The sequence below is a fragment of the Vipera berus genome (genome assembly GCF_964194415.1).
Source record: "Vipera berus genome assembly, chromosome: 14".
Classification (NCBI taxonomy): Eukaryota; Metazoa; Chordata; class Lepidosauria; order Squamata; family Viperidae; genus Vipera; species Vipera berus.
In genome coordinates this window covers 1,250,579-1,270,068 of record NC_138217.1, presented here as the reverse complement: position 1 = coordinate 1,270,068, position 19,490 = coordinate 1,250,579, and the positions used below count along the sequence as shown (strand labels likewise).

At 46.1% G+C, this 19,490-nt stretch overlaps 1 protein-coding gene across 2 annotated transcripts in view; it reads right to left on the bottom strand.

Annotated features, from left to right (window-relative positions):
* CABIN1 (calcineurin binding protein 1) overlaps positions 1 to 19,490 on the bottom strand; it is an 85,091-nt gene that overhangs the window by 34,255 nt on the left and 31,346 nt on the right. For both annotated transcript variants that reach the window (XM_081338637.1, XM_081338638.1), the window contains exons 18-21: positions 19,264 to 19,385; positions 3,540 to 3,701; positions 2,089 to 2,295; positions 350 to 495 (exon numbers count right to left, since the gene is read on the bottom strand). In XM_081338637.1, coding sequence (XP_081194763.1) covers positions 350 to 495; positions 2,089 to 2,295; positions 3,540 to 3,701; positions 19,264 to 19,385 — 637 coding nt within the window. The remainder of the gene's footprint in view (positions 1 to 349; positions 496 to 2,088; positions 2,296 to 3,539; positions 3,702 to 19,263; positions 19,386 to 19,490) is intronic.

Sequence of the window (19,490 nt, the reverse complement as noted above, 5' to 3'; positions counted from 1 at the left end):
TAAAAATAACAGAGTAGACATCCATCCATGTTTCGACCTGTGCTCACATCAGGCATTTTCATGCTGCTCCCATTTCAAGGGCAGAACAGATCAAAGAAGAGATGCCTCTCTCCACGGTGGAGGGGGGGAGGTGGCCCTCGTTCCCTCCTGCGGCATCGCCATCACCCACTTCCCACTGAAGGGCTTTGCTCAGGAGAGAAGCTGCTGCTGCTCCTGCCAGGATCGACAACATCTGCAGCAGCAGCAGCCATTTCCTGGGGGCCCTGGTGCCCGTGGAACACAGCTGGTGGGCAGGGTCAAAGGAAGCAACTGGGCAAAGGCTCCTGTCTGAGCAGCCGGCCAGCCTGACCTGTTTGGGCAGATGCAGATGTCGTGCATGTAGAACTTGATGGCCTTGGACTGTTCCTTATTCTTGAAGTGGTAGTCAGCCAGGAGGTAGTACAGCTCAGTCACCACTGGAGGAGAGAAATCAGCGCCTTCTGGGAGGGCAGGCACCTGGCAACAAAGAGAAACACATCAGGCACCCGTCTTTGGTTCAGGGATCGGGGCAGCTTCTGGCTCGGTGGGGAGGGCTGTCCGGACCACCTCCTAGGTTCCTGGCCATCTGGAGGTCCAGAAAGGGCCAAAAGAAGAGAAAGCAACAGGCAACTGTTGTCTAAGGATGGGCTGACACCTCCAGCGCGTCAGTGGGCATTTCTGTCTTTATATGCTCGTATAATCTACACTGGCAGTTTACCCCAGTAAAATCATACTAAATCCAAGACAACATTTGGCATTCCCAAAATGGTCTCCAGAAAAGCTGTTTTAGCTAGTTTCTGAGAGGCCATCAGGTGAGGCACTAAAGTGATCTCAACCACTCTGAATCAATTTGTTGAAAGTGGTTGCAAAGAATAAACAGATGACCAAACAAGGGAGCTAAATTACAAGGAGGCAGATTTTGACTGAACATCAGGAAGAACATTCTAATGGTAAGACATGTTCAACAATGGAACAGACTTCCTTGGGTGATGAAGGACCCTTAAATAGAAGTTGAATGCCAGGGATAATGTAATAGTGGATATTTTTCTTGGGCAAGGGATTGAATTTAATCAAGGTCCTTTCCAGTTTTTACATCCTGTAATTCTATGAAATTGAAATATGTACAAAGAACAGTAATGACAACTATCTGATGATAGAAAACTGAAAGAAATTCAATGAGCTGGATATGTTTAGTCGTGAGAAAAGGTAGCTGAGATGATATAAGTTAACATACTTCAAACACCTTAAACTCCATCTCACAAAAGAAAGTCAGAATGCAGGACAGGGGATAACAGATAACAGATGTTGGAAACTGGATTCTAATTGAATCTCAGAAGTTGTAAAATCAGATGGATAATGGGACTTAATGGTGGCTTTCTTAAAGCAGGGACTATACAGGTTTCTTAAGGGACGCGGTGGCTCAGTGGGTTAGGACGCTGAGCATGTTGATCAGATGGTTGGCAGTTTGGCGGGTCGAATCCCGAGTGCCGCGTAACAGAGTCAGCGCCTGTTACTCGTCCCAGCTTCTGCCAACCTAGCAGTTCGAAAGCACGTAAAATGCAAGTAGAAAAATAGGGACCACTCCGGTGGGAAGGTAACAGCGTTCCGTGCACCTTTGGCGTCTAGTCATGCCGGCCACATGACCACGGAGACGTCCTCGGACGTCTTCGGCTTTGAAACGGAGATGAGCACCGGCCCCTAGAGTCGGAAACGACTAGCACACATGTGCGGGGGAACCTTTACCTTTTTATGCAGGTTTCTTACAGGGATGCTTAAACTGAGTTGGACGCAACAGAAGAGAATCTGTGAGCTCAGGGTTTAATTGGTGCTCTCTGAGCTTCTCTGTTCTTGCAGAGATTTCATTAGCAGAGCAGCACCAGCAGCACTCAGAGTTTAATCTCATTCCTTGTAGGACCTTCTTAAGTGCAAGAAAAGGAGAGCTGTTTCCGTGTGCACCACAACCTTTCCCCTCGTTCTCATCCAATAGCTCCAGCCAGATCTCTTCTGAAGTCTGAAAATAAAGTACTTGTGACTCATATTAAGCATTCCCAGAAGCAAAATAATTCATACCTTGCTCAAGGTCCCTTCAATGTAGCTTGACACTTCTTCCAATCTCAGCATAGGCTTGTCTGTTTGAGGGACAATAGTGGCCATCTTCTTCAGAAGGTTGGCTAGGTCAGCAGAGACGGTGCTGGTTTTATAGCTGTCAAACTCAGGAAGGGTCTTGGGCTTAAAATATTCAAACATGAACAGGGCATCTTCCCAGATCAATTCCACCTTGGAAAGAATGAGAGAGATTTTAAATCAAACCAACGTGTGCAATGAGAATTACCCAGGAGGCTCCTCCTTGCTCAATTCATTTCAGCATCTGTTGAGAAGAGATCACTTTGGATCCCTGTACTGTGTGCCAGGTTGACAGGGTTGGATTTCATAACCTGTATGATTTGTTACCTTCTAGGATTCTAAGGAACAGTTGTGCGATAATCTTTCACGGTCCTGAACAGACAGAGCTGCTCTAAGGTTAATTTTACTGACAATATCATGAGTTTGTTTTCACTATTTGTGATTAAACCCTTTTGGTTACATTTTGAGACACAATTTGGGGAAAAAAGATGAACATCAGGAAGGTGTCTTAGAAACCTGTGGCTGACCATTGTCAGAAAGATAGCACCTTTCACCTGTGAGACTAGCAAAGATGTACAAAGAGAAATCTGTTAAATGTTGGAAATGTAATCAAATACCAGGTTCATGCTATCACATACGGTGGACATGTCCCAAAGCAAAAAAAATATTGGAATAAAATACATGCATGGTTGGAAGCAATGATAAAACAACGTAGAGATTTAAAACCAGAGATATTCTTATTGGGCATGTTACCAGGAAATTACAATAAAGGCAATACTTATTTAGTTTTACATATTTTAATAGCAGCTAGGATAGTATATGCACAATTTTGGAAAAGTGAAGAAACTCCTACAGAAGAGAATATAATTAAAAAAATACTGGAATGTGCAGAAATGGATAGGTTAATTAAAGAAAAAGAAGAAACAGAATATTACAGTACATGGCATAGGATTTATTTTACCAATAGTTAGTTGACAAAAACAGAGGTTAGAAAGTTGGAAATATAAGAATATGTGGATTGTTATATAACTAATGTTAATGTGGGTAATACTATTTTTAATATTTTGATTGCTATTTCTTAGTATATGATTGTATCTTGATAAGATTATTATGAATGTGATGATTATTATATTTTAATACTTGTATACCTAGACAACACACTGTTCAATATAGAAATGGAATTGTTTTTTTTTTATTGAAAAGTTTTAACATACATTTTCTCTTTAACAGTCCCCCCTCCCCCTCTAAAATAATCACACACACACACACACACACACACATGAGAGAATGAGAAAAGAAAGAGGATAGACAAAAGCTTTTCACATGGCGGCGTCATAAATGCTGGAGGGATCTCTGGCCAAGAGGCCTCTCTGCTCCTGAGCCCCAGGCAGCCTCACCTGCTGGGCAGAATGCTCTTCCAAGTACCGGGCCTTGCTCTTTTTGCTTGGGAAGCCATACAGGCAATAAAAACACTGCTCCAGGGCCGTCTCCAGCTCCTCTTTATAAGGGTGGGTGTCTTCAGAGGTGGAGGCTAAAAGCTCTTTTTGCAGAACCCGCACCTAGAACAGAAACAAAAGTTTAGGTTAAGAAATGCACAGCTAAGGGCAAGCAAAGACCTCATTTGGGTGTTCAGGAAAGTGGGCTTTAACAAATATGCAGCGCACATAGCCACAGCGAGTGGTGCAAATGGGAAGCAAAGGCCAAGATGGGGAAAGGAGAACAATTTTAACAAGGAAGAAATGGCAGCCAGCAGAAGCTCTGGGGAAAAAACAGAAGAGGGAATGGGAACTGTGCAGGGCTGTCTGACTCTCTACAGAAGGGGGCTCTCCCTGCCCTGAAGGGGCTATGCTGCGCCCCCTTCTTAAGAAGATGGGATCTTGCTAGACTCCAACTTCTGCTTCTAGGGGAGAGTGGTGGAGAGGGTGGATAGGTTGCAGCTCCTGAAGACCCCAGAGGAAGCGGATCGTCCAGTCCTGCTTCAGTTGGGTTTCGAGCTATGGTTCAGTACAAAGACGGCACTGGTTGTGCTTGTTGAACAGTGGCAGAGATGGCATGGTGGCAGTGCGTCCATCTTGTGGACCTTCACCTCTCTGTGGCTTTCAGTACCACTGAGCAGAGGTATTGGCTGGCTTTAGCTGTTGGGAGTAGGAGGCAAGATTTAGTAGTGGTTCCCTTCCTTTCTCTGTGGCCAACTCCAACTGGTATTGACAGGGTGCTGTGCCAGGTAGGAAGAAATGAGAACAGTTAATAGAAACTAAAGTGGCAGATTCACACCGTGTCCTACCCACTACCTGCTGGAAAAGCCAGGTTGTCAGGTCTGCCTCCGTTCAAGTCCTAAGAAAGAAAACCCCCCAACTCCAATGATTTAGAGAAGAGATACTTTTACTAAGAATGAACCGATAGCAGTGAATGCAAGGCAAGATCTGAGTAAAACCGTGCGAAAGTTACCCAAGTCTCCCCCACAGCCCTCCCCACATAAGTCCAGCCCCTGCAGGCAATCAACGTCAAGCATGATGTTATGAGAAAGTCTCTTCAGCAGACAGTGTGCACCTCTGGAGGTCCAGGGCGGTTGGCCTTGATGAAGTCTACCCATCGCCACTCCGATGATGGGGAGCGATCCTCCTCTCCAATTCTCACACCTCACCCCAGCTCACCTCCCCAACTCAAATACCACCTCCTCCACCCCCTCCTTTCCATGGCAGCCAAGGGCAAACAAGCAGCAAACGGCAAGCAGGAAACCCAGCTGACACCAGTCCTCTTAAAGGGCAGCAGGATCAGACTCTACGGACCTTGGGAGGAGCCCTATTCCAGAGGGCAGGCATGGTGAGGGAAAAGGCCCATCTTCTGAGTCCTATAAATAACACTGTTTGATAGGTGGGATCCAAGCATGCCAATCACCCTGGATCTTATGGGCAAAGACATAAGTTGGAAAAAGGTGGTTCCATAAGTATCTGTATCCTGAGCTACTTAAGATAACGACCATGACAAATGTGCAAAGTCTTTCTGTAAGTACAAGGTAGTAAGGTCCATCTGGGGAAGGGCAGCCGTCCTAGTGCTCAGCTGTTTCCCTTTCTGATCTGTTCTCAGAGTTGGTGAGGGAACTCCTCAGGGAAAGACAGGCAATTCATGGTCTCCATGGGCTTCCCTTAATCAATCTTTGGCCCAACAGATGCAGGAAAACACATACTGGACCTCACTGTTGTCTCTGAGCAACAGCGATCTGGATACAGAGGAGTCACATGTAGATGTTGGTTGTGGTTACATCACTTCTAATCCAGTTGCCACTGACTGTGACCCAAGACCTCCACAGGGCTGTCAGGCCTATTAGAAGGGTCCGTCCAGGCTTCAGAGGGTCTCCGGAAGCTGGGGCACTACAGCAGGTGGGTAGCCAAACTCACTGACTGGTTGCCAGGTGACAGCAGGAACAGCTCTTATACTCCTGACATATCCCTTGGTTTACTGAGGTCACAGGAATGGCCTTGAAAGGGAGGAGTCAGGTAAGCAGGGCTTGAGCCCAGGCCAAGAGACGGTGTAAGGACCTGCCCCAACAGGCCTCTCAGGAAAGCACGACTCTTGACACCATGAGGCTAATCAACAGAACTTTTACTGAAAAGACAGTGGCTATAACTTTCCTGTGCAAAGCACCAATCTATTCTTCCCCTTCAAAACCCAACCCCCCCCCCCCACACACACACACACTAGTCCACAGGCAGCCAAAAGAAGTGCCGCCAGGTTGTTTTGACAGTGCTGAGGTACAGAAGAGGTAACGGGTTATTCTCATGGTGCAGCGACCTTGAAGTCAGGCTGGAACTGGCTGGGAGAAAGTTCATCCCATCTCCGAAGACGATCTCCCTAATTCCCATGCAGTTACAGCAAATTCAGACTTGAAAGATTCTATTACTAGACCTGCTCCAATAAAATTAGTCCTGACCTGTATGGCATTGGTTTTTTACCCTGGTCTAGAGCTGATACTCCAGGACACAGAGCCCTCATGGAGAAATTCTGAAAGTGATTCTGACCAAACCCACTTGTGAACTCAGGTTAAATATGGCAATAAGAGAGCTGAAGCCAGACTGATTGCCGGGCAGATCTCCCACGGTTGCCATGGCCCTTCTGCTCGGCATCTAAGCTGCTCAGATGGGAGTAATCTAAGGCTATGACTGGGCACTGCCAGGTCACATTATCTGAGATTCCTTTTGACTTGCAGGGTCCAGCCATGTGGACGGTATTCTCAAACACTGGAGCCATCACTATTTAGCCGATTATACAAGAGGCAACCTGTGGGATCTTACTAGAGACCACTTGCTGCCATTGTCAACCTCCCATCGCCCGGTTCGCTCCCACAGAGTCGGCCTCCTCAGGGTGCCGTCTCTGTGGGTGCGCCGACCCTCTAGAATGAATTGCCCCCGGAGCTGCGGACGGCCCGACCTTCGGTCCTTCCGCCGTGACCTGAAGACGTGGTTGTTCCAACAAGCGGGCCTGGACTGACTACGGTTTTAATTAGCTTTTTACTGGTTTTTAAATTGTCATATAATTATTGTATTTATTTTATTGTTTAATTCTTTTTTAAATTTTCTATTTTATGTTTTTAATTTTTATTGTTGTGCGCCGCCCTGAGTCCTTAGGGAGAAGGGCGGCATATAAATTTAATAAAATAAATAAATAAATAGATGGGCAAAGACTCTTACTGAGACAGACAGCAGAGTAGCAAATTGTCTCGCAGGGATAGCCTGAAGTTGAATAAACCTTGTAGATTATGAATTGTATCATCTTTCTCTATAAGCAGATCCAGCAGTAAATAGATTAAGACTTTTATTTTACTATATTTCTTATCAAGTACTTAATCACTTTCTTTGTAATACTCCTTTGTATTTCATGCTCTTTACAAATTTGAGACTTACTGGCTGTCAGGACCCACTTTAAGCCCACATCTTAAGAAAGCAGAACTCTTGGAAACAATTTCTTCCAAGCAGGAACTTTTATTAAGAGTAGGTGATAGCAGGTATAACAGACAGGATCTGAGATTTCCAACTTCAGCAAGGTCTCGGTATTCGTCCGGTATTTCTGGTAACCCCTTCTCTTCTCCCACTGACGCTTTCTCCGCTCCTAGGATTGGTGGGGCCCTTTGGGGTGATACGTTTGCACGATCCCCCTCTGGGAAATTGAGCTCTGCCGTCCTCCAATTTACCCAGGGGTTCCATCTCTTTAGCCACTCCAACCCCATGATCATCGGGAACTCCATGCCTGGGGTCACTACAAATATGTCTTCTTTGTGGTCCCCCAGGGATGGATTGGTAAAGTGGCTAGGGGAGCTGGCGCCTCCCCTTGCTATGGACCCATCTAACTGACCAAACGAGATCAGCTGTTTCAGCCTCCTCTGTCACTGCACGTTTTTTTTTGTTCGTCAGAAAGTTCATTTCTAACTGTACATTTTCCCCTGCTCTCTGCACCTGTTGTGATAACTTATCTGGTAACCATAGTGAATCCCATATGACTAGCTATGTTATGGTTTCAGTCTGTTTAGTGCGCATGTCTAGAGAAAGTTCTGAGTTGTTATCTGTATTGTTTGTTTCACTTTGCTGTTACTGTCTGTTACGTTAGGATGTAGCCCAGCTAGCTCTGTATAATATATATTTAGTTTTTATATTTTTGTAAGTAAAAGGTATTTAGTAAGATTATGCGTCGTGTTTTTATTGCCTTCCTGCAAGCATATCATGCATTCTCTGAAGCACGGTCCGTCGCCCTCTACAAAGGTGATTTTTACCTTGACATTTTGGTATCGAGGATGGTTTGATTTATGTTTTTGGAGATGCATGTTTCTGCGGCTGTTATCAGTTAGTTAGTGCTAGTGAGGCAGCGGTGATTAACTGCTGAAACATGTCAGGAAGGAAGCCACGGCTGAAACGGGAGGCCAGGAGTTTGTCTGTTGGGCATCTCCCTTCAACTTTGAGACCACCGATAGCTTCGGCCACATGCCTTGGAGAAGACGCACCTGCTCCTGTCTACGATGCAAGGTCAGTCACTCCTTTTTCTACTTTTCCAAGCTCCCTGGCAGCTGTTTTTGAAAATGTTCACACTCCAGGGGCTCAAGATGAATTTCAAAGGCTTGGAGCGAAACCTAAAGTCCAGCCGAAGAAAATTCCTTCTGCTCCTTCAAGCCTCAAGCAAACTATGCGAGATAGGGCTATGCAAGGCTACTGTGAACAAATTGGGGTTTTTGAAAGGCGTTTGCAGCAGGCAAAGAAATATGTGTCAATGGTTCAGCAATATGAGAGGAATTATGAGCATGAACCGGCCATATTGCCACACCCACAAGGAGAAGCCATATTGCCTCCTTCTTCCCCAAAGCCAAAGTCACGCCCATCATTGAGTGTCATGCAAGACGAATGGGAACCGGAGGCTCCTATGTCACATGATTATGGGCTGTCCCAAAGGACATACAGAGCCACAGTGATGCCTGAAGCAAATGTTATAGCACCATCTACTGGTGAAGCTGCATTAAGACATGAATTGGAGCTCTCACTCTCGCAATTGTCTATGGAGGAGTCTTTGCTCAGAGATACAAGATTTCTGCCGTTATCTGAGGCTCCAGCCCTTGATGGTGCTAGGATTCCTGTTACTGTTGCTTCTCCTGTTAATATTGCTTCTATGCAAGCCCCTCTACCTGGCAGAGCACAGCCATATTTAACCCACATGCAATTGCCACCGGGTTCTTATATGCGAAGGCCAGTGTCATCTGCAGATTATGCTACTGCACCAGCCCCAGCGCCAGCGCCTCCTGCTGGCCAGGGTGGAATAGCAGCTCAAAGACAGGCACAGCCAGCACCAAGACTACCGGCAGCTTCAATGCAACTGCCGCATGTCCAGGCACAGACGCCACTGGTGCCCCCTGCAGGTTATGGTCGGATTGCACAACCTGCACAGCCAGTACCTCAATTGTATATTCCTCATCAAACACCTTCCATTGTACCACTGGCTGGTGATTCAAAATTAAAGAAGTCAGGACAGAATTACAGGGCATGGGTCAGTGAGGTTGGACTTTTGTTACGCAGAGAAGGTACTCACATGATGGTGTTTAATCCTCCTGCCCAGCCATGGACTCCTGACATATGGGACTTGGATAATAGAGCATGCACAACATTATTGATGTCAATGGACACTGAATTGCAGCTCACGTTTTCACAAGATGCAACTGCCCAACAAATTTGGACTCAGTTAGAGGCATGTTATCGACCTACATCAATTGAGTCTACATGTTTGCTTTTGTCTGAGTTCCATGGTTCCAGATTAAAACCTGGTGAACATATTGGAGCACATTTGACTAAAATGAAAGGTATTAGAAAAGAACTGGGTGAAAAAGGCTATCCTATTGATGATTTTCAAATGATCAGCATTATCATCAATTCTTTGAATCATGAGTGGAAAGATGCTATTTCCAAGATCAATCAAGTGCCTATTGCTCAACGCACAGTGGATCATGTATGCAGGATCTTAGCCGAAGAAGAGGCACTTATGCAAGCTGCACCACATTTAAGGGAACCACCTGCATCAAGAGCTTCAGCGAGGCGTGCCTTCCGTGGAAGGACCTACGTTCCAAGAATGCCAAGATGCTACATCTGTAATTGTGTGGGACATGCCACCCGGGATTGTCCCCAACGAGTTCCAGCGCCCGTCACATACCAGCCCAGAGGAACAGATTCCAGAGGAGGCAGAGGTAGAGGCGGACGACAAGGTCGTGGTCGTGGTTCCAGGCGTGATCCACAAGCTCCACTTGCCACATTGGTTGTGACCAACGATCCACAGCCTCAACCAGAGTACGACAGACGACTTCTTTGGACTTTGGACAGTGGAGCAGCATTACATGTTACCTACAGAAAAGAGCTTTACACAGAGATGCACGAGCCTGAACCTGAACTTCGTGAACTTTACTCTTTTTCCAATCATCCTGTTCAGGTCATGGGAAAAGGAACTGTCTACATTGAAGAGCTTGATGCTCTCATTCCAGATGTTTACTACGTTCCGTCTGCCAGTAGTAATTTGCTTAGTCAGAGTCATTTGTCTAGGTTTTCTCATTTTCAGGTCCACCATCTTGAAAAGGCAAGTTATATAGTCAAAGACGGAGATATTGTTGCTGAAACCATGTTGATTGGTGGTGTTTATTATTTAAAACCAAAGCCTAAGCAGCAAGAGCAGGCAAGTATACAAGCTCCAAAAAGGGAAAGCACAGGCCCAGAGAGAGACGTCCCAGAGAGAGATCCTGTTGCTACTCCAAAGGTTCCTAATAATGATAAAAATACAAAAAAGACACAGGTTGCTCACAGCAAGCCTGGGGTTCCTAATAAAAATGCTAATGTTGAGAATTCACTAACAGGTAAACCTTTGCATTCCAGGTGTATCCATAAGTGGCACAGAAGATTGGGTCATGCCAGTTTCCGTGTTCTGAAGAAGATGCCAGAGTTCGCAAGAGGTTTGGATCTAAAGGGGTGTAAGGTGTTTTTGGACTGTGCTGTCTGCAAGAAAGCCAAATCCAAAGCAGCAGCAATTCCAAAACGCGCTACACGCCTGTCAACACGCATTCTTGATTTGGTACACACTGACATAGTTGGTCCTTTTGAACCCACACTTGGTGGTAAAAGATATTTCTTGACAATCGTTGATAATTATTCTAGATATGGATATGTATATCCTATGAAAGAAAAATCTGAGACTTTTCAGATCTTTAAAGACTTTGCTAGTCTTGTCTATACCCAATTCGACGTCAACATTGCCAGAATCCAGAGTGATCGCGGTGCTGAATTCATGTCTCAGCGTTTCCAGGACTGGATGCGTGAGAATGGGATAGTACATCAGACATCTGCTCCTTATACTCCAGCTGAAAATGGGGTGGCAGAACGCAGAAATGGAGTTTTGCAAACCATGATGCGTTGCCTCCTTGAAGATGCTAACCTCAGTCTTCCATACTGGGGTGAAGCTATCAAATATGCTAACCATATCATCAACTGTACTTGGAGTAGTGTGATAAATCAGACCCCTTATTTCATGTTGTATGGACACAAGCCTGATCTCTCACATCTCCATATTTTTGGTTCCTATGCTATGGTGAATATTCCTTTAGCCCAAAGAAAGAAAGGGGGTACTGCAGCAAAAAGGATGAGATTTATGGGCATTGATGATAATTCAAAATGGAGCAAATACATTGACTCTCATCATGTTATCGTGGTTTCACAATCTGCTACTTTTGAGGAAGATGCTGACTGGTCCAGGATTCATTCTAACGATCCTGGAGTTTATTTTCCTAGAGATGATGTTGCTGATGCCACACAACCTGATGATCAAGATTCACAGGATAATGTTCCTTCCACGAGTTCTTCTCAACCTACTGTTCCGTCTTCGCAAGCCGCTGATGTTGCTGCTGGCGACGATGAAGACGAGGACGACACAGAAGAAGAATGGACGGTTGGCCCGAGACGTTCCAAGAGGTCCACAAAGGGAATCCCTCCAAAACGGTATTCGTGGCAAGTAACAAAAACACCTGTACCTTTGATTTGTAATGTTACACTTCCACCTGAGAAGTTCACACAGATCAAACATCTTCCTGAATCAGAACAAGATAAATGGTTTGAGGCAATGCAGGCTGAAATGGACAGTCTAAAGAAACTTCAAGTGTTTATGCCTGCAAGCCCTCCAGCAAACAAGAAAGTTATTGGTACTCGATGGGTCTACAGGATCAAAAAGAAGCCGAATGGTGAGTCGTTGTACAAGGCCAGACTCGTAGCCCAGGGTTTCGCTCAACGTTATCCTGAGGACTATACAAATACATACTCACCCACGGTGCGGACTGAAAGTGTGAAAATTGCTTTAGCCACTGCAACTATCCTTGGCCTGGAAGTGTTCCAGTTCGACGTTGAAACGGCTTATCTTCACGCTGATCTTGATGAAGACATCTACGTCAAAGGTCCTCCAGGTTTCAGACAGCAAGAAGGGGATACCTGGTTTCTACACAAAAGTCTTTATGGTCTGAAACAGTCTGGTTTAATGTGGTACTTATGTCTTTCTGACAAACTAAATTCAATGGGCTTTATTAAGTCCGAAACAGATGAATGCGTGTTTACTAAAAGATCCGGTAATAGGTATGAGATAATTCTTGTTTATGTCGATGATATTGTTTATATTGGTCCAAATAAGCAGATGAGTGAGGTTTTTGCTAAAGCTTTACAAAGGTTCTTCACACTGAAGTGTTTAGGATGTATTAACACTTATTTAGGTGTTCAAATTGCCAAAACTCAGAAGGGGTTTAGTCTCACACAAGAAGAGAAGATTGAACAACTGTTACATCACTGTAACATGGAGGACGCTAAGCCTGTGAGTATACCCATGCAAACTGACTTTCACATTTTGGCACATGAACCAAGTCCTGAGTTCGAAGATCAAACACTATATCGCTCAGTCATTGGGTCACTGCTGTATATTAGTAGTTGGACTAGACCCGACATTGCACTTAGTGTTAATCTTTTATCACGACACGTAGGCAAGGCAAAACAGTTTCATTGGACATGTGTTAAAAAGTTATTGAGGTATCTAAAACACACCAAAGACATGAAGTTGTTGTTGGAACCCACACATACTGACTATGCAGAGTTATGTTGTTTTGCAGATTCAGATTGGGCGAGTGATAAGAAGTCACGGAAAAGTACATCAGGTTACATGATGTTTTTAAATGGATGTCCTGTTTACTGGCATGTGCGTAAACAGAATCTTGTTTCTTGTTCCTCTACAGAAGCTGAGTATGCTTGTGTGTCTGATGCATGCAATTCTTTAACCTGGTTTGATGCTTTAATCACAGATATCTGGACACATCCGATTCGACCAATCACAGTGATGGAAGATAATGAATCTGTGGTTTATATTTCTGAAACACGTTTTACAGGTTCAAGGTCCAGACACATTGACATCCGATATCAAAACATAAGGCAACTGGTTAAACAAGGTTTTGTGACATTACAGTATGTGCCTACACGTGATCAAATTGCTGACATGCTGAACAAACCACTTCCTACAGCCCAGCATGAGTATCTGCGTGAGAAGATGTGCCTTACTTGAGTCTTCACTTTGCTGACGAAAGAAGGGGAATGTCACTGCACGTTTTTTTTTGTTCGTCAGAAAGTTCATTTCTAACTGTACATTTTCCCCTGCTCTCTGCACCTGTTGTGATAACTTATCTGGTAACCATAGTGAATCCCATATGACTAGCTATGTTATGGTTTCAGTCTGTTTAGTGCGCATGTCTAGAGAAAGTTCTGAGTTGTTATCTGTATTGTTTGTTTCACTTTGCTGTTACTGTCTGTTACGTTAGGATGTAGCCCAGCTAGCTCTGTATAATATATATTTAGTTTTTATATTTTTGTAAGTAAAAGGTATTTAGTAAGATTATGCGTCGTGTTTTTATTGCCTTCCTGCAAGCATATCATGCATTCTCTGAAGCACGGTCCGTCGCCCTCTACAAAGGTGATTTTTACCTTGACATCCTCAGGCTAATGAGGCAGCAGGTGCAGCCAGAGTCTATTAAGGCTTTTATTTTGACAGCTTCGGGCATGAAGGGGGCTAATACAGTCACTGTCTTGAGGATGGGCACAATGGGTCCACTTACCAGGGGTTCACCTTTTGATTTGTCGTCCAAGGTATCCGCCACCCCTGCAGTGTAGGCTGGAGTTCCCTGCCCACACTTGGCAAATGGTGGGGACTCTACAGCCTCTATTGCCCCTACGGTGGGTTCTTGTGTTTGGCTGGGGACTTCCAAGACTTTCTGGCTGGTGATTGGTCTGGGTTGCATGGAGGGACCTTTGAGCGGCACTCTGTGGCGCGATGCCCGTCTCCCGCATTTGAAACAGCCTGTTGATTTCTTGGCCGTGGCCAGTGGTTTTGCTGGTTTGCGCGACAGCTCAGGAGGTGAGTGGCCCCATGGTTTTCCTCAGAGGTGTCTCTTCAGTAGATTGATTTCTGCTTCCTATGCTAGGACATACCATTCATCCAAGTCGGCGTGGGTCTCCTCTAGGCAGGCAAGCAACATACAGTTCGTAGTTTAGACCATCTTTGAAATGGCTAAGGAGGATGTCTTCCGGTCAATTCAGCTTGTTGGTGATGACCCGGAATTCTTGTGTGTATTCGGCCACTGGGCGTTTGCCCTGCCTCACCGTTTTGATTCTTTCGCAGGCTTTTCGGTCAGCCAGGGGGTCCTCGAACCGCCTTCTCAGAGAGAACATGAAGTAGTTGAAGTTGTGGAGCTCTGGGGCATTGGAATCGTGCAGGTTCACCATCCAGGCTGCAGCCGCCCCATCCAGACTGGATTGCACGATACGGATCCAGGCTTTGTCGCTGGGGATGTCTTGTCCGTACTCTTCCATGTAGCTCAGGACTTCGGTTAGGAAGAACCCCAAGTGCTGCGACTCCCTCCTGAATTCCGCGTCCAGTGAACGTCCCCAGGACTTCAACTTTCGATTCCCCCTCAGTGTCTCTCTGGCTGCGGTCCAAGGTAGTGGGGTGGCCGCAGGGTTCAGGTTTCTCATTCCCAAGTGTGCCGAGGGTTTTCCTCATCAGGTCAATAGCTTTCTCTACGATCCAATTCGAGTGCTGTGTGTGATCTCGTTCCTCTTTGCTAAGGTGAAGGGATCTCTCTATTTCTTGCTTCCATCCGGGTTGGTGGCTGCCACATCTCAGGGTCAACTTCCTTGATCTCTTCTCCCACTCGTCTTTCTTCCCAACGCCCATCGACCACTGAGGTTTGTGGCTGTGCGTATCTCCCCCTTCTTCTGAGCAGTAGGACATCTCGGATCCCGACAGCTGGCAGGGTCCCGGCCGGAGGGAGGGCTCCCCCTTTGTGGTGGGTTCCTTTTTCCCTGCCTCCGTGTCTGACATAGCTTTTGCAAAGTCCCCTGGTAAAGGTCTTCCTTCCAGGTTGACTATTACTGCAGATCCTGTCTAATGTCAGGAGCTACTTCATGCCCACATCTGAAGAAAGCAGAACTCTTGGAAACAATTTCTTCCAAGCAGGAACTTTTATTAAGAATAGGAGATAGCAGGCATAATAGACAGGATCTGAGATTTCCCATGCAATGCAGTAGATTATAATATTCCCAAACAGGACCCCACCCCATAGATCGACCGCCTGATGTGGGATAGCCAATCCCCAAGTGTTAAGTCCATTGTGGGAAACGGGGAGATAACATTGGCCCATCTCCAGCTCACGCAGCGAGGTTCGGTGGTTTTTCCTTCTCCAATCACTAAACTAGTTTTATACAACAATAATACATAAACTAAAGAAATATTTTTGATTTATATCAAAAGTATGCATTCTTGACATAACTTTGCTTTGATGTGAGAAAGCAAAATTTAGATATTCAGATTGACAAGAGTAGACCTCATTAACCTGTAATGATATTTTCTTTTTCTGACTTTAATTACTGAACTCGATATGCTGCTATTATAAGAGAATACTCAAGTATAAATATAATTACTTGGGACTCCCATAATTATTTTTAAATATGGTTTTACAGATAATTTAACAAGACCATTACAATACTTGTTTTGATTGTTCTAGAAATATCAATTTAATTAACTTTGTGAAGTAATATTTCAAATGTTTTTTTAATGTTGTATTACATATAACCATTAAGGAAACTATTACTTACCGTATATACTTGAGTATAAGCCGAATTTTTCAGCCCACTTTTGGGGCTGAAAAAATCCACTTCAGCTTATACTCCAGCGAACAAAAAAAAAAAGAACTTACCGAGGACTTGCGCGCGGCCGAGGCTTCGGTGCTTCCGGGATCGCGCGCACCTCTCCCAAGCCGCCGCCGTCCGGAGACCTGCCGAAGTTTGGGGAGGTTTGGGGAGGTGCGCGCGCACCTCCCCAAACCTCCCCAAACGTCGGCAGGTCTCCGGAGCTCCGCGCCCTGCCTGCCTGCTTCTTTCCGCTGCCTGGCTGCCCTACGATGTAACCCGCTTCATGATAGAGTGCGACGCCTGCAAGGACTGGTTTCATGGCAGGTAACACAAAGCGGTCATTCTCGCCTTTCCCTCCCCCCCTTGCCCGCCCGCTCGCTTTTTTTTCCCTCTCAAGCATCACTGGACTGGGCCAGGGAAATCAGAGAGAAGCTGGGCGTGCAGCGTCACGGCGACGGCTGGAAGCCTCGCCCAGCTAGAGACAGAGAGGAGGGAGGGAGGGCGCGCGCAGGCAGAGAGGGTTTGGTCAGGGTGGCGGCGGCGGACACGGGGAGCTGAGGCGCCGTCCGGTAGGTAGAGGCCGTTATGGGAAGGAGGCGGGAGAAGGGACGTGTGGGGGAAGTACGGGGGCCGTGTAAACGGAGTACGTGCGGCACCGCGCGGGTCTGATAGAACTGGGCCGGCAACGGGTGCTTGTGAAGCGGCTGAGGGCTGGCTAGGAAGGGGGCGGCGGCGGCGGCGCTGGCGCTTTGCGGGTGGGACAAGGCTCTCGAGAGAGAACATGGTGGAGGCGGAACCGACCCCGCCGCTCCCTGCAGGGGAGAGAAGCCGGGCAAGCGCTGCTCCAGTCCTCGCTCTTCTTCCCTCTCCCGATTTTGCCTTCCTCTCCAAGATATGTTCGAGCGGTAGGGGAAAGTTAGAGCCCCTTTCTGAGGCCGCCCCTTACTTGGGATTGTTGGGCGAGAAGGCACGGAGGAGGAAGTAAGTCGCGCTTTACTCGTCACTGCGGGGCGGGGAGAAAAAAAGTTCTTGCCGGCCGGACTTGGATGGCGGCAGCGGCATCAGCTGGGAGCCGCAGCCCCGCCTAGTCCGGCTGAGCTGAACCAGCTCAACACAAAGCGATCGGGCCTTTCCTCCCCCCCCTTTCCCTCCCCCCTCCCGCTCTAGGGCAGAGATCCCCTTCCTATCGCTCGGGGCCTTTTGTCTCTTTGGCTTGCCAGGGCTGGAGCGGCGAGAGCGAGCGGCAGAGGAGAGATGGTGGCCTTTCCTTTCCTTTCCTTTCCTTTCCTCCTTTCCTTTCCTTTCCTTTCCTTTCCTTTCCTTTCCTCCTTTCCTTTCCTTTCCTTCCCTTTCCTTTCCGTTAGAGAGCTACCTTCGTGATTACAATGTGGAGTGGCCGACTGAGGCTGAAAGCACATTAGGTAGCACTTGAGACATGCAGGCAAATCCTGCTAAAGGGCTTTTCCCCCCCACTGGATCCGCGCTCCGCAAGCCTCTGCCGCCGGCGGAGGCTGGATCCGTGCTCCACAAGCCTCTGCCGCCGGCTGGATCCGCGCTCCGGAAGCCTCTGCTGCCGGCGGAGGCTGGATCCGCGCTCCGCAAGCCTCTGCCGGCGGCAGAGGCTTGCGGGGCGTGGATCCAGCCGGCGGCAGAGGCTTGTGGAGCACGGATCCAGCCTCCGCCGGCAGCAGAGGCTTCCGGAGCGCGGATCCAGCCGGCGGCAGAGGCTTGTGGAGCACGGATCCAGCCTCCGCCGGCGCCAGAGGCTTCCGGAGCGCGGATCCAGCCGGCGGCAGAGGCTTGTGGAGCGCGGATCCAGCCTCCGCCGGCGGCAGAGGCTTCCGGAGCGCGGATCCAGCCGGCGGCAGAGGCTTGTGGAGCACGGATCCAGTGGGGATCCAGTACTCAAGTATATACGGTAATTATTATTCTTAACAACATAATATTCTCTTCTGAATACGAAGGATTATGAAAATTTATGAAAAGGAATTTTAATCTGTTCCTTTTTTGTTCAAAATGACTAACAAGAAGCAGAACAGTGAATTGACAAGAATGGGGAAAATCTAACAACACATTCTTTTGTTGCTTTTCCATAAATTATGGACTTATTCATGGGGGATATGTGCAGCTTTCAATAAAAATGTGATCAAAACAAAAATAAAATAAAATACTATTACTGGGCTAATTAAAAGAAACTAGACTTAGAAGCTAAACTGGATTCCCTTAAAGCATAGGTCTGCAACCCGCGGCTCTGGAGCCGCATGTGGCTCTTTCAGCTGTCTCCTGCGGCTCCCAGTCCTCTGCCATGTGCAGTCCAAAAAAAAAGTGGGACTAAAAAAGTTCAACCAATCAATTCAAATATGCAGAGTAGGTGCATATCTCGCCTTGGCTCCACTCTTCAGTCAAACCCTGTTCTGCGCATGCGTGCGTGTACGCGCATGCGCACACATTTTTTGAGGCTCCCAGTTTTTCCTTTTGTGAGGGAACCGGTTCCGAGTGGCTCTTTCACTGTTTCAGGTTGCTGACCCCTGCCTTAAAGGTTGACCTCAGTGATAAATATGACAAACTAGAGACTAAAGCAGAATACCATAGCAACTATATCAAAGAAATGCAAACAACATACCAAGAATAATCCTCTGAGCAGAGAAATGAAATATTTTCTTGAATTAAGTAAAAAGGAATCAATAGATATGGAAGAAACTTACATGTGATATTGCATTTATATACTTTAATACCTTGTAACTATTGGTAAGGAAGTAAAGGCAAGAAAATAAAATTTCAGAAATTAAGCAGACAAATCAAGAGCCTAAAGTGCAATTGGCACAAACGTCTCCACTTTTCTTACTGTCTTTCTCCCTGTGAAACCCTAGGATATTAAAGTGCTGAGAACTTTGGGGTGAGGGATTACGGAATGTAATTTTAAGACAAAACATAGATTTTAGGAAGACCAATGTTCATAAGAAATACCTCATGGAAAGAAAACATTGAAGGAAGACGTTCTTCCTAAATGCTACATTTATTTATGTTTGCTGAATGCTAAGCAAACAATTTATTTTTATAGAAAACCAAGCAATATCATTGAGGGACATATTGGTAATTTGCAAGAGCTTGGTAAAGAGAGTTGGAATATTCTATAAACCAATGGAATAGTATCTTAAGAAATGTCATTTTCTATGGTCTCAATATGAGATTAATTCAACAGAAAAATTCTCTTTCATTTATATTGGACTTTTCTAAAGATATTCAAAAAAGGTTGGATGTCAAGCTTTAGATGTAAACGGGGAGATATCAGCTTACATTTTTTGAACAATGCAAGATGCAGAACAATTATTACCCTCGTTATATCAAGGGGGGAGATCAAAAGCAACTAATACTATGAGAAATTGACATTTCTACTCACGTAAAATTTAAGCAGAGCTCCATCTGAGTTGCAGCACCAGGATCTCCTTCCAAGGTATTCATGGGCTGTGTTCAGCAGCATAAGGGAAGAAGGCAGCATAGGCGTGTCTTGAATGGGAGACACTGAGAGTAAGATGAGAAACAAGTAGAACTCTCATCAATTTTAGAAGGATGGGTGACAAACTTCAGAGAGCAGTTTCTCATTTTACACACTTAATAGAGTATTTT